At 37.5% G+C, this 15594-nt stretch overlaps 1 protein-coding gene across 3 annotated transcripts in view; it reads left to right on the top strand.

The window, feature by feature from the left end:
* Positions 1-15594, top strand: part of SLC25A13 (solute carrier family 25 member 13) — a 206487-nt gene that overhangs the window by 99910 nt on the left and 90983 nt on the right. For all 3 annotated transcript variants that reach the window (XM_057731069.1, XM_057731068.1, XM_057731070.1), the window contains one exon: positions 12077-12216. In XM_057731069.1, the coding sequence (XP_057587052.1) occupies positions 12077-12216 (140 nt within the window). The remainder of the gene's footprint in view (positions 1-12076; positions 12217-15594) is intronic.

Here is a 15594-nt window from a genome sequence, read left to right as displayed (position 1 = left end):
GAGAAAGGATTCTCCTATTAGACAATCATAAGGCCCCAAATTTTTAGTTTACAAAGGCTCTGAGAAGTCCTGCAGAAAAAAATAAATTAACCTTGTCAAACTATTTGAACAGAACCTACCTTTCTTTTGTGTGGGAGACATAAACAGAATCCACAGAACTAATGAAGCGATTTCTAATGTCCTTCTTTAATTAGTTCTCTGACGTGTAGGTTGGTCTTTGGAGGGGCCCTTCCTGGGTTCACAGTTGGATTTTGTGCAGGAACACCTGCTGTGATGAAAGTGAATTGGAATGCTCTGGGAAAACAGGCTAGATAATATGATGAATTATGTGGAAACAACCCTCTTCAGTCATTCTCATTTAAGTTGCAGAAAATGATGAGAGCTAACTAAAATATGCAAATAAGTTTTGAAGGTAGACATTCAAATTTAATAATAAATGTAAAAAACTAGAGGAATGCAGTTATTTGGACTAGAAGAGGACAAAACTTTAGCCACAGTTTTCTAAAGCTCACTGCAAAGAAGGTCATTTATTATTACCTTTGTAAAGACACTTGGAAAATGAAATTTTCAAAATGACAACTGAGGGGAAAGTGGTTGAGTCATAAGGACCGTTATTTGAGCAAAGTTCTTTGTTAATATTCATTCTGATCTTGATGTTTCACAAAAACAGCATGTTATTTTGGTGTGAGAAAGTTATTGCCCTATAGTAGATTTTATTTCATATTTTGGGAGGGACCCAAAGATTTTTTTATACACATTCCAATAGAGAATGAGAAAATTGAATAAGAGCAGAGAGTTCTGAGAGTAAATAACTTCAACATTGATGAGAATTGTGATGTGCCTGGGGACGGAGTGTCTTGTCTGAGATCCTAGAGACTGTGCAGAAGCTGTTCCAGTTCATCGGGTCAAAAATCCACTATTTACGAAAAGCTAAATACGGATTTGCACGATTGACCATAATGGCTTCAATTTTGAAAGATAGTGGTATCAGAGAGCACTTCCAGTTGGTGGGATAATTTGAGAATCGTCCATGCCCAAATGGCTAAAATATTGTACTTTTTGCTACTTCATCACCCCATTTTAAAAATAGGGAGGGGGGAAAAGAACCTGTTGAGAAGGTGGAGGAATGTCAATTGGAGAGTAAATCACAATAACCATGTGAAGCCACTCCTTAGTTAACTACTGCCTGAAGGTTAACCGTTCTTTGGAATACTGTCGTGTGGGTGGGGTGGGGTGGGGGGAGCTTCTGCCCCTGGGGCGCGTGTGTGCACCTGCTCGGGGTGACGGGAGAGGAGAACTTGTGAAAAGGAAAGGAGGTGTGGAGGACAGAAAGCTACTGGTAAATCCTAAAACTTGAGCACTGGGAAAATTTGACTATTTTAAACTGTACTGCTCACTTAAAAATAGTAAAATTATACCATTATTCTTTCAGAATAAGAGGAGATAAAAATACAGTTTTTCTAAATTGGAAAATTTGCTGTAATCTTGCTGCTAATGACTGATTTCTTCCAACAGTTGCAAGGCAGTTTTTGCTCTGATAGGTTGATAAAGGAAACAAAATCAAGAACATATTGGAAGTTCTCAGAGAAAATTACAGTTTAGGTATATGTTGGGGGTGGATAGTTAGACATTTTAATTGAAATAAAACAGTTTTATACTAATAAGGGATCACTGTGGGTGTACATTTGTAGTACATCTGCTCTTGAACATTTAAGTAGGGTTAAATGTATGTTAATGCTTTTGCAAGAAAATTATTTTTGATAACATCCGTCTAAGGAAACCAGCTTCGGAAATTGGTGTTTTAAACAATAGAGATATTATACTTGCAGTTAGGGAATGAATTAGGATTCTTTGTACTGCTTTAAAAATTTCAAAGAGTTGGAGTTTTTTGGTGTGTTCCTCTCTAGTGGGAAGGAAAGTTAACAATAATTAACACAACAGATGATTAAAGCAAGCTTACACATCTGGAGAGTGACCACAGTCTGCTGTATACCTGCAAATGCCATTTTAACTGACCTACTTTTGATTTTATGAAAGACTGCTAATGATTTATTCTATCCAATTGAAAATAACTTTTTCTGGCAGATAAATTGAAAACATCTCAGTTGGCCTCTCTTGCTGTTTGATTTAGATAGTGCATGTGATAGAAGATTAATATCAAATGCTAAATAGCTGCCAGCCTTTAACATTTTTCATTGTTAACCAACATTCACTATGATGACTTAAATAGTGTATTAATCTTGAGGATTTATAGATCCATCAGATTTTAGAATAGGAAGGATTCTTATCAATAAGGCAGAGCACGAGTTCTCATTGTAACAGCGTTCATTACAACTGCGGACTCCCTGGCTCCATCTCAAATCTGCTGAATCAAGGTCCTTGGGCGTGGCGCTTGGGAATGTGTTTTGAACAAGCTCTCCAAGGGAACATGTTTCACACAGCAGTTGAACAATGGCTGGTGTCATTTATGGCTTTATACAGGCACAGAGAGGGGAAGGTGACTGGTTTCGTAGGAACCGCAGCTTTGTCTTCTGGCACTACTAGATGGGTGATCTTCTTTTCTAGAAAGCCACGTGACCTCATATCAGGGTAGTCCCATCCCTCCTACATACAGAACTGGAAGAGGTTTAAATTAGCCCTAATTTCTACATGTACCAACACTATATATAACTTCAAAATAATATTCAGCTCAGCTTGACTGTGTATGTACACGAGCGCTGTGTCTGCATGTGTGCTTATTTTTTGAAAGCTACTTATCACCACCATACCTACGTGTTCAGAATAATAATAATAATACAAAGTTTACTGGGGCTTATGGAGAACTCAATTAAATGAGAAGAGCTGTGTGTGTGAAGTACTTATTCTGTACTTACTCTGTTTTAATGGCACCCATTTCCCCCCCAGAACTTCCTTGAGCAAGTCTGAATTGTAGCCAGAATACTTCTTTCCTCTTCAGATCCTTAACTGTGATTAATAGAAAAAGGCACTTGTCAAAAGGGTTTGAAATGGCAAACCTTGATATTGGCGCATGCGGCAGTAGAGATAGGTCTGCATCCACTTACTCCATTATGTTATTTAACTTCCGAATTCAACAATTTGTCTTTTGCTCCCTGCTTAAAGGACGATGGCCGTATAAGCTGTTGTTAACCATATCAGCAGGGTGGAATATTACTTCCCTTTGAGCGAAACCACAACTTTCTTTGAGGATTTAGCACGCATTAGAAAAAGCACCCCCGTGAAGCTGTTGAGAAATAAAGGACGCTGTTCAGGAGCTCTCCCTTTGCCTCTGAGAGGGACAGATTATTTTCGGGTTTAACTGAAACATCCTTTTTGTGTTTATTGTATTAATGAAATTTTTAGGATCCATGAGAGAGAGATTATGGTTCAGTGTTTGAAATAATGTAGCTTGATGAACCTTTTTTATTTTAATGGGAAACTCGTTTTCCTTGATTTGCAGCTTCAAAAAGTGAATCTTTTGGAAATTAAAGTGCATTAATTTAGTTATTCTGTATGGAAACAAAAAAGTAGAAAGTTAAAATTTGCATAAGTGAAGACCTCGATGATTTCAGATTATAGTGTGGTGGAAGTTAAGGAATAAGAGGCCATAGAATTTGTAAAAACAAATTCAGTCTAACTACTTAATGGCATGTGCAAGTAATTTGCCAATTAAATACTTCTAGTATCTGAAAGATCTTCAAAGTAAAGAGTGGAGGTTCTTAATCTTTCTTAATTTCATACTTTTGGAAACATAATAGAAAATTACTTAGTTTTTTATCACTTTTCATTCAAAATTTTAATATATGAGCTAAAAGAAGGATGAATTTTAAGTATTTGAGGAAAATTATTGCTTTGAGAAATGTGTAAACTATGATATTTCCAGTCACACTGTGCCTGATTTTGTTTTGTATCATGTGTAAATATTTGGTGCCCAGATGACAATTTTCATTAAATTAAGACTTTAGATTTTGAAATTTTACCATTTTAATGGTCACCTACTATGTTTAGAACATTGTGCTGGGCACATTTAACTACAACCCTTGAGGTTTTTATATTACCATTTTATACATTGAGAGAATGGAGTCAGAGTAAGTTATTTGCCTAATATCACTCATTAGTAGGAAGCAGATTTGAGGGTCCTAGGTTTTGTTTTGTTTTGTTTTGTTTTATAAAACGGCTTTATTGAGCTATAATGCACCCGTTTAAAGTGTATGATGCAATGTTTTTTTAGTCTGTTCACATATTTGTGCAATCATCATCAGTTTTAGAATATTTTCATCACGCCAACAAGAAACCCTGTACGTTAGCAATCCTCACTCCCCACTCCCATTTCCCCCAGCCCCTCCAGGCCTAAGCAACCACTAATCTACTGTTTGTCTCTTTAAATTTGCCTATTCTGGACATTTCATATAAACAGAATCATACAACGTGGTCTTTTATGACTAGCTTCTTGGTATAATGTTTTCAAGCTTCATCCATGTTGTAGCATTTAATAGTATGAATAATTACATTGTTATAGATATACCACATTTTGTTTATCCTTCAATTAATGGACATTAATCCTTCAATTAATGGACATTCCATTTGTTTCCACTTTTTGGCTGTTTGGCTAATGCTGCTATGAACATTTGTGTACAAGTTTTTATGTGAACATATGTTTTCATTTCTCTTGGATATATACCTAGGAGTGGAATTGCTGGGTCACCTGGTAACTATGTTTAACTTTTTGAAGAACTGCCAAACTCTTTTCCAGAGTGACTGCACCATTTTACCTTCCCAGCAGCAAGTGTATGAGGGTTTCCGATTTCTTCACATCCTCACCAGCACTTGCTACTTTTGGGGGTGAAGGTGTATCTCAGTGTGATATCTCATTTGATTTGCATTTCCTTAATGGCTAATGATGTTGAACATCTTGTCGTGTGCTTATTGGCCATTTTGTCGTTGGAGAAATGTCTACTCAAATCCTTTGGTCATTTTAAAAATGGAATGAATTGTCTTTTTATTATTGAGCTGCAAGAGTTCTTTATATTATTCCAGAGTTCTTTATCAGATATATGATTTGCAAAATTTTTCTCCCATTCTGTAGTCTGTCTTTTCACTTTGTCAGTGTTTTCCTTTGGAGTACAAAAGTTTTAACTTTTGAAGAAGTCCAATTTACATGTTACTGTCTTTTGTTGCTTGTGTTTTTGATACTATATCTAAGTAACTATTTTCTAATCTAGAGTCGCAAAGATTTACACCTATGTTTTCATTTAAGAGTGTCACAGTTTTAGTCTTATATTTAGGTTTTTGCTCTATTTTTGAGTTAGTTTTTGTGTATAATGTGAGGTAGGATTCTTCTACCTTCTTTCTTTTTCCAGTTGTCCCAGCACCATTTGTTGAAAATACCAATCTTTTCCTATTGAATAGTCATCCTTGTTGAAAATTAATTGACCATAAATGTAAGGGTTTATTTCTTGCCTCACAATTCTATTCCATATGTGTTATATGTCTATCTTTATGCCAGTACGACGCAGTCTTGATTACTGTAGCTTTGAGGTAAATTTGAAATACAAAGAACTTTGTTCTTTCTCAAGATTGTTTTGGTTATTCTGGGCCCCTTGAATTTCTGTATGAATTTTAGGATCTGCCTGTCAGGTTCTGCAAAGACATCAGCTGGAATTTTGATAGGGATTACACTGAATCTGTCCATCACTTTGGGGAGTATTATTACCATCTTAACAGTATTACGTCCTCCCATCTATGAAATGGGATGTTTTCCCATTTATTTAGATCTTCTTTCATTTCTTTCAACAGTGTTTTATAGTTTGTAGAGTGTAGATTTTGCGTATCTTTTGTTAAATTTTTTTCCTATTTTTGAGGCTATTGTAAATTGAATTGTTTTCTTAATTTCATTTTTGGGTTGCTTATTTCCAATGTATAGACATACAGTTGATTTTTGTACATTGATCTTGTATCCTTCAACATTGCTGGACTTATTCTAATAGTTTTTAAGTGGATTCCTTAGGACCTTGAATACACAAGATCATGTCATCTATGACCTAGCTTTTAAAAATCACAGTTCTTCTTACTATAACTATACTGTGTAGCCTGGGAAACTTATTGGGGGAAATCAGTTGACTTTTTGAGGTTATATTTAGGAAAGAAACAATTACTACTTTGTAACTGTCTTTTTATAATCATAAAAAAAATGCAGCAGACTTTTAGGCTCGAAACATTTGTGGAGGAAGCAAAGTCCCCAAAAATAAACTCAAAGGCTCTTTGAGCTTATTTGGTGAAGTCTTGCTTTAAATAATATTTGGTGATATTATGGGAACTAAAGACCTTCCAAACATAGTTTGTTTGGCACATATTGAAATAACAGTGATAATACTTTGAGATAAGCATTCTAATTTGTTTTTACTTTCAGGAGGAGTGGCTGAGCTAAGAAAACTGACTTTTTAAATATCCAAAATATGTATCTAGTGCTTCATTTATATTTCACTGCTAATTCAGTTTTGCTTCTTTGCCTATATGACCTCTGGGGGCAAGATTTTAAGAGCTTGTGCTTTTAGAGAGACCTAATTTTTTTAAGTTAGTAATAAATCTGCCTAGTGATGCTTATTTGAAAGCCATCAGCTGGTGTGTTATGAATTATAGTTGTATTTATTCATTTATTTCTTTCACTGAACCGAGGAACCAAAAAGCGTAAAACATTTTCCTCTTTCCTCTCTCAAACTACAAGTTAGGAAGTTAGGTGTGGAAAGCTCAGGGAATGGTAAAGGTTTAGTGATAGGATGGCCCTAAGATGGACTGCTGGAGTCTTTCATGGTAAAGCTCACGGAATTTTCCATGAAAGTGAGAGTACAGAGCAGAATTTGAAAGTCACTTTGGTTTTTAGTTTCTCATGTACCCGCTATATGATGGAAGGAGTACTCTTACTTCTCATTGCCTCACCAAGGCATGGAGAAATCTTAAAACTATCAAATGATAAATGAGAAAGCTATCTGAGCCTCCTAAAGGAGAAAAGAATATTAACCTGAGATGCTATTACAGTGTCTTCCAAAGTGAGGGGGGAATTCCAGAACCCATTGTGACTGTTGGGCTCATAGATGTTTCTATTCATGAATGTACAGGAAAATGTCAAGGCCAAGCATTTCAGAAAACCAGTGCCCCCAAAGCAGGAGCAGGATGAAGTGTTCAATGACTTATGAATCTATTGTCAGAGAAAACGTGTCAGTTCTCCAGACTGACAAAATTTAATATTTTAATTTCTTAAAAAGTTGATTAGCCTGGAAAATGAGTATAAAAATATCGGTAGTTTTCCTCTTTATCAACAATCCTTCCCTCTTACATGTATCGTTTGGTTTGTTCTGTTAGAATGACTTGGTAATCTTATGATATTTGAGTACACAAACCTCTGTTAGGTAGTTAGGAGAGTGAAAAATTTTGTACAGATTGTACCAAGTAGTAAAAAACTCCAGGTCTTTTTTTTTTTCCTGCAGAATTCCATGACCAACTGTTCTTCCCAAAGCAACCTTTTCTTCCTCACAAATGTAGCATCAAGTCCTTAGGGTTTGAAAATAATATTTGCTACTGGCAAGTGATGCCAACATCTGTAAGTGCCTAGATCAGGATCTGCCCTGTCTCAGTGACACCAGGTGGCTTTGGTCCAAAGTGTTCTGGACCCTTAATTCACTTCAAAAGAAATGAACCGTTCTTCATGCTGTTGCTCTTTACTGAAAAATTCCCTCAGAGATTTGTCTGAATGAATCCTCCACAGCCTTCAGGACCCAGATCAAATTTTATCTTCTCTAGGAAGCCTTTTTACTCCTGCTTTTGAAAATGCACCCTTCCTTAAACATCTGTTCCCTTGTCATGAGGAACTCTTGCCGTTTAGCACTTAATCCAGTATACTGTTTGGATGTGTTGTGTAGTCATTTCTCATGGATTAGACTTGGATTCAGCACTGTGTCTTCTCCCGCCTTTCTGCTTCCTGTAGGACCGAGTACAGTGCTCCAGCCATGCTGGCTGAGGATTGGCATTCCAGTGGACCCCACTCTCAGGGTTGTGTAGTTTGTGAACTGTCCAGCTCCAGGGAGCACCAGTCACATAGGCCATGAAGTGAATGTCAGTCACTGGACTGCACAACCTGCTTGTCCCCTTGGGTCTACAAGTAGCCTGTGTGTACACTTACTGTATTATATTAGCTATTGTGGAGAAACTTTCCGATCTCCTTCCTTTCATAATTTTTTGTCTGTTTCAATGGGGAGTTTAAAAACCCTTCTATAACCCTTTTAGGACAGTGTTTTTCAAAATGAGGTTCTGGACCCTTGAATTAGAAAAATCTGGGATGCCAGTTAAAATGCAGTTTCTTCAGTCCACTGGAATCAGTCTTGGCCTGGGGCTGGAGACTTCTATAAGCAAGGCTGACAATTCTTATGCACTTTGCTAAAATCTTAGGAAATGATTGTTGAAATGGCTTTTCAGTAGGCTAGAAACTGTAGTGCCTCTAAGGGTTAATGCCACTGTCCTTAACCTGTTGCACCATTGTAAACCTTTTCTTCCTCATTTAAATTCAGCCACAAGTTAGTGAATAGTTGCTCTATGCCCACCACTGTGCATAGAGGAGAGAGAACCAGATGTGAAAAATATGGCCTTTGTTCTCAAGGTGCTAATAATCTATGTAGAAAGAGAAGATAATATAATAAATGTGTATACTCACACAGACCTATCTGCACACCTACACATACTATGTAGAGATAGCTTTTTAAAAACATATCAGTAGTATAGGTCTGTAGGGTTGACAGTTTGTAGAGTTGAAACATGTCTTAGAGATCACATATAGCTCTATATATACTTCAGAGGGACTAGATTTCAATATTTTAGGCATTTGCATAAAAGAGATGATACTAATGGAATAGTGGAGAAGGCTCTAGACTTAGGGTTCAAAGTTTACAGTTTTGAATTCAGGTCAGAGCTTTAGCAAGCAGTAAATGATAGTTAATTATAGGAAAAATAAGATTGTTGGTTAGAGTGAGGCACATTTTAAATTCATGTACTAAGTTTTGAATAACCTATATTATATACATTTATAGTTTTATACAATATAAATATTAAAATGGATAATAAATGCCTTAGCTTTATATGCCAATATTGGGTTAATACCTTATGTTACTTTTTTTTTTTTTTTTTGGTATTAACACATTTAATTTGCATATATTTAGCCTAAAACTCATTTTTACTACATTTAATTAAGATCTGAATATCCAGTTAACACACCTTTTTATAACATGCCTGCTTTTGTAAATGTCTCTCATTTTGCTTATGGTCACAAGAGATAGAGAGGGTCTTTTTAGGTACCTTCCTCATCACTGCTATGGGAGTTCCTGTTGCTCATTGTAACAGTTTGCTGAGATTGCCATAACAAAGTGCCACAGACTGCATGGCTTAAAGAACAGAAATTAATTTTCTTACATTTCTGGAGATAAGAAGTTCAGGATCAAGGTGTTGGCAGGATTGGTGTCTTTTGAGGCCTTTCTGCTTGGCTTGTAAATGACACTCTTCTCCCTATGTCTTCACATGGTCTTCCTCTGTGCATGTCCGCGTCCTAATCTGCCTTTCTTAAAGGGATGGCAGTCGTGTTACGCTAGGCCACCCCCTCATTCACGACCTCATTTTAACTTAATTATCTCTTTGAAGAACTTATCTCCAAAATATAGCCACATTTTAAGGTCCTAGGAACTATGACTTCAACATACAAACACAGCACAGTCCATAGAACTCATGTCCTGTCACCTCTGAAGTCTCTTAACACAGCACACCAAACTTTCATTGTGAACTTCTGTCTTTTCAGCTCTGTCACTAACCTCATCAAGTCTCCAGTGTTGGACTTCTTGTTCTCCAGAGTCATCATTTCTTTATGACTTTTATTTATTTCCCATCCACCCATGTCTCCAATATTGGGTTAATACCTTCTTCTGTTACTTTCTATAGGACATTGAAGGAGAGGTCATGAAAAGGAAGGACCTTGTTTTTGACAGCTATCCCATGATTATTGTGTTGGAAGGTTATTTTACCAGAATGGTTAGCAGAAAGAAATCTATTTCCCCAGCTTGGCAGAAAAATGGCCAAAAAGTCGTTTTTGTTTGTATATTTCTATAAAATTTTATTATAGTATATAAACATTTTTTATAGAATAAAAAAATTGTGTATTTTTTCTTTTTTTCTTTTGGTCACATCTTTGTCATTTGAACATCATTTCTCATTAGATCACTTATTGGTCTAGATTAGAAGATTGTGGGGCCTTCCTTGAATCTGTCCTGGGCCTGTTTCATATAGAATAATAGAAATTTAGAACAGGAAGGGAGCTACAGATTATCTGTTTTTAATGTCTATTTTACCACATATAGCCACTAAAATAATACCTGGTACATGGTAAGTGCCCAAGAAATTTTAGCTACTATTAATAGTAAAATTTGAACCCAAGTCATGTGAATTTCAGTTCTGTAATTCCTTCTCAGATGTGTTAGGGCCAAAAAGAAACTTGCAGAGTCTCCTCCTACTTAGTTCATTTCATTCATCACCCCCGCACTCAGATCCTCTGGGAGCCTTTCCTCCCCACCCCCCCACCCCCAAATCTCAATTCTTGATTCACTTCATTTTTCTTATGTCCTCTTTTTTTTCCTGTCTCTGTTTTCCTAAAAGTGGAGAAGACAGAATGAATTCAAAGAAATTGAGGGTTACACTTAAAACTTTTTTATTTTATTGTCCTCATCAGGGCCAGTGTGAGGTTTTCTGCTATCTTTTATAAAATTTATGCCCGACATAATTCTGATTTTACTGCCTTCTCTGTGCAAATACACACCCAATCTTATGCTGATGGCAGCACTACTGTTTCTTCATGGCAAGACTTTAAAAATTTCTGGAAACTAAAAGCATGGAATAAAAAGTTGTGGGCGTAAGGCGGGGGTGGAAGTAGGAAATTTGGGGGAAACAGTGGAAACATGTGCCAAAATTTTTGGCACCCTTTGGAGAACTAAAGAATTTACTTCTTTTTGCTTTTTTTAAATAGTTGCAAAGGGCAAAAAACAAGGTAACAGGCATAGTTTGCTCATAAAAGTGAGCAGGTTTGGTAGATAAATTTAAAGAAGTGAAGGCCAGGACGAATCCATTAATATAATGTGCGTCCCTTTACCCTCCAAACATAAACTCATGTTGGGAGGCGGGGAGACTAGTAAATAAAAACGTAAAGCTTTAGAAAAGTGAGGTTTTTTCATATTGTTTTCTGTTCCTTGTCAGTCCTCTTACAGTTTCATAGTAGAGGCTAAAAAGAGGGGCAGAATGAGTACTACAGTACATGTGGCAGCCCATCTTAAAACGGGATTATTTAACACAATATTGTAAAAACAACTATACCACCCCCACCCCCAAACAAGACAAAACAAAACAAAACAAAAAACGGGATTATTTGGACCATTTGAGCACTTCTGTCAAGCCAGAGTGTGCAGGATAGTTAAAGGATTGGTCTGTTAGCTCTTCTTCCCATCGCCTTTGTCTTTAAGTGTGGCCTGATGAGCAGTGGAACTTTTTAAAACTTAGAGTCTTAGTGCTGTTGAATATATGCATCAAGATTTATATCGATTTCTAAATCCTCAAAAACATTTTAATAGCTTGATAAAGAGGACTATATTTAAGACTGTATGTAAGAATTGTAAGTGATCTGTGTGTTTCTGTATGCGTATGTGCGTTTCCTGGCGCTAAAGATTGAATTATATCCCCTGTGCCTAGAAAATAGTATTTGTCGAAACAAAACAGCTGATGATATGAGATTTAGCTTATTGCTTTGGTTTGCTACTGCCTCATTAGGGCTTTTTGTGTGTGTGTGACTTCTTGATTTTTTTCCCTTTATTGTATTGAATGCTATTATTAACTTTGACTTAATGAGATTCTCACTTCTATTTCTGCCATGATTTTATAATCTATGTTTTTAAAGTTGAGTTTTTATAGGAAGACAGTGGCAATATCCATTTATTAAGAGGTTTTATAAGGAAGAACCTGATTTGATTTATTTTAATCAACCTTTCTTTTCTCTTTTCAGAGGACGTTAAGCAGGTTTTTGGACAGACCACAATTCATCAACATATTCCATTTAACTGGGATTCAGAATTTGTGCAACTACACTTTGGGAAAGAAAGAAGGAGACATCTGACATATGCGGAATTCACCCAGTTTTTACTGGTAGGTCTAGCTCTTATAAAAAGTTAAAGAGAGTGAATAAGTAAAACTAGGATCCTGAGCCAAATTTGCTAACGTAACCCTGGCCAAACCATCCTATTTGGAAGTATTTCTTTATTAGTATGTAGAAACTATAGGATTAAACAGGCTTTTACAGACTCTATAGAACCCCTTTGTGCTTAAATGGAATATACATTGAGGACCCAGGAAATCAAGTGATTTGTGGAAAGGTCACATAAATCAGGAGGGGCAAAATCAGAACCTGAACTCTTGGCTTTTGACCGGTTCCACTACTACTTACCAATATTTTGTTTTTCCCTTGAGAAATGGACAGATGTCATCATCTGCATCTGACCGTAGAATCATTTCACCTGAGGCCTTTGATAGACAAGACACTGGGTCTAGAACTTGACTGTGTATAGGAATCAACTGGCGAGTTTTAAAAACTATTGTTGTTTGGGGCGCCCACCTCTAGAGATTAGATTTAGTGTGTGTGTGGGGGGGGGGGGGTGGTGAAGGGCAGGGAGGGACTGCTTGGGCCTTGGGATATTCAAAGCTTTTCAGACACTTCTGTTGCACAGCCAAGTTTAAGAAGCACTATTCCTGAGCACTTGCGGTCTGTATCCGGGGTTCAGCTCTGTGGGAGTTGTCTGCATTTCTGGGACGCCTCTGGCCCAGTCCCTCCTGTCTTTCTCTCTTCATTCCCCACTTCGTGATAATTTCACTGGGCCACTGATGATGATGGAAGACTAGTAACAAAATATGATCACGGTTTAGTTTTCCTCCTGAAGCATTAAGACTATGTTAACTCTGATATTGTTTAATCACTGGAGATCAATATCTATACAATATGTAGATCTATATGATAAACCACTCTTTCGGATTATTATGCATTTGTTTTGTTTCTCTAACAATTTAATTTTATTTATATTTTATTAAATATAATATTTAAAAAGACTTCTTTAAGGGAATTCGTTGTGTTTAAATTCTGGATCTTGAAAATTTTGCCAGAGAAACCATCTTCTTTTTTTTAACAATTAAAATGTAATTGAGGTACAATATGATGTTCGTTTCAGGTGTACTATATAGTGGCTTGACATTTGCATATAAAATGGTCACTACAATAAGTATAATAACCATCTGTCCCCATGCAAGGTTATTACAGTATTATTGACCATATTCCTAATGTTGTATATGACGTCCTTGTGGCTTATTTATTTTATTAGTGGAGGTTTATAGCTCTTAATCTCCTTCACCTATTTCACCGCCCACTCCACCCATCCACCTCCCCTAACTGCCTCCTCTGCTTTGATATTAGTAACATCCACAGTGGGTACCTTGGTGCCCCTGCTTCCTGTGTGTGCCTAAGACCTTGCCAGAATCTTCTGAAGAGTGTTTGGAAACACAGCTTTGGGGTGGAGGTAGAGGGTACAAGGGCACACGTACACCGTGCTGTGTGCTCTTTCAGTCCTCATTTTGTGGTCTCCACTCTCAGGCACCAGCATATATACTAGGTTGACTTTAATAAGTGCTTCTCTTTGACCTTTACTGGTATCATTATGATATATAAAATTTGCCGTGTTTTTTTGCTTGCTTTTATTTTCCCGGCCTTTGAAAACTTAAAACAAGGTGTCTTAAACATGCTTTTCTATTTTGTTTTAAAAAACGTGTTAATGTCTATGAATTCCCATTTGCAGTTCTATATAAACAAAAAGCTGCTTAAATAACTCAGGTGGAGAACAGAATGCGAGTTGTTAGGTTTGTGCTGTTGTTTACACAAGACATGGCGCGCAGTAGGAGGTGGTATTCATTTTGATGAGGAATAATTACAATAATGCCATTGAGACAGATGCCTCCAATTGACTTTATGGAACACAGCCTAAGCAACTTTTAGTCTTAATGGGATGCTAGCAATAGTAAGGATGATCGTGTTTCCCTTTAAGCAAGTATTGGTTGTGCTGAATCGAGTCAGCGGTAAGCCACTCAGCTGCTTCTAGGCCTTCCTCAAGATGTGGACGAGCCAGAGTGGAAGATGAGATGACGCAGGGATTGCTGATTAGGCCTCCAGCTGCAGCTGGTGGCATGTTCACTTGTACTTGACTCTGGTCTGTAATGGTGGATTCACTCATCCCTCTGTGTCCTGCATGGGACGATTCTGACTGTGTAGCCAGAATGCAAGTGCTAAACTTTTACTAGATTCAAATGGCTTCGGTGGGTGGTTAGGGCCTTGCTTTTGTGTCGCACTCCAGGCCCAGATTTGAAGGAATTAATGGATGTATCATGGTATACTTGATACGAATGCTGATGAGATGTCCGTTTTGGTGTCTGCCCTTGGGTCACTGGCCCACTGCCCCCATTGCTTCCTTTGAAGTCTTTTCTGAATGAAGGTAGAGCTTCAGACCTCAGCTTCAAATACTTTGTTCTTTTGGGCTCTTTCTGGATGCAGGGACCTTCTTAAAGATGTAAGTGAACTTAATCTCCTATGTTTGGGGCTCTTGGTTTGTTAAATACATGCCCACCTTTCTGCTGTGGGGTAGGGCTCAGAAACACAGGTACCAAATCACTGGCTGGTGCCAAGGTCGTGAAAGAATTGCCACCGTGCATGCTGCCTGTCACCTGAGGAGGAAGAGGAGCAGCTGTAGGGTCAGCTGAAAAGTGCTTGTGGTTTCAAGGAGCCTGTTGTCGACAACACCTGTCAATCCCATCGAAGGTCCTAGAAAGTAGCTCGGGTTGGTTCCAGATAACTCAGCCTCACACTCTTGTGTGTTACCTGTGCTTACATATGTGCACATTTGTGCCTGGTGGGCCATGCCATTCTCTGTAAGGTCAGGGTTTTTTTTCCTCTTCATATAAAAAATGTTTTACTCTACGGAACCAACTGTGAGTTTGTTATAAGCCACCATGTGGCTGTGAGGACGCCACGTGTTCACATGTTTGTCTGGGTGCCGTCTCGTGGTGCAGGTCACGGGCATTGATTGAATGCTGAGCTGGTATGTTATCTGTGCTTTGGTTATAAAATTCATAAAGCAGTGAATCAGTTTGATATACTTTGAGCTAAATTTGCCTCATTTGTAGTCTGTATCTAAATGATAGCACTGAAGCAAGGAACAGGGATGCAAAGCCTCCCTCCTAGAGTCTTGTTCCTCATTGGTAGGGAAAGATTTTGGAAGGGAGTGGGGCCACAGTCCTGTTACACCATCCTTAATACTGTTGCATCCACTGCTGCTGTTTTTTTATGCCCAGTTCTGTCATCTCCACTTAACTGCATGAGTGATGGTGTGTACGTGTGGATGTGAATACAGTTTTATATATGGGTATGTACGTGTATTTTAAAATAGTCTAGGCTTTTCTAGCATATGTCTATTCTCAGCTCTGAGAGCA

The sequence above is a fragment of the Hippopotamus amphibius genome, chromosome 4 (genome assembly GCF_030028045.1).
Source record: "Hippopotamus amphibius kiboko isolate mHipAmp2 chromosome 4, mHipAmp2.hap2, whole genome shotgun sequence".
NCBI lineage: Eukaryota > Metazoa > Chordata > Mammalia > Artiodactyla > Hippopotamidae > Hippopotamus > Hippopotamus amphibius.
Note: the sequence above shows the minus strand (reverse complement) of the source record. Positions and strands in the feature narration are given on the sequence as shown.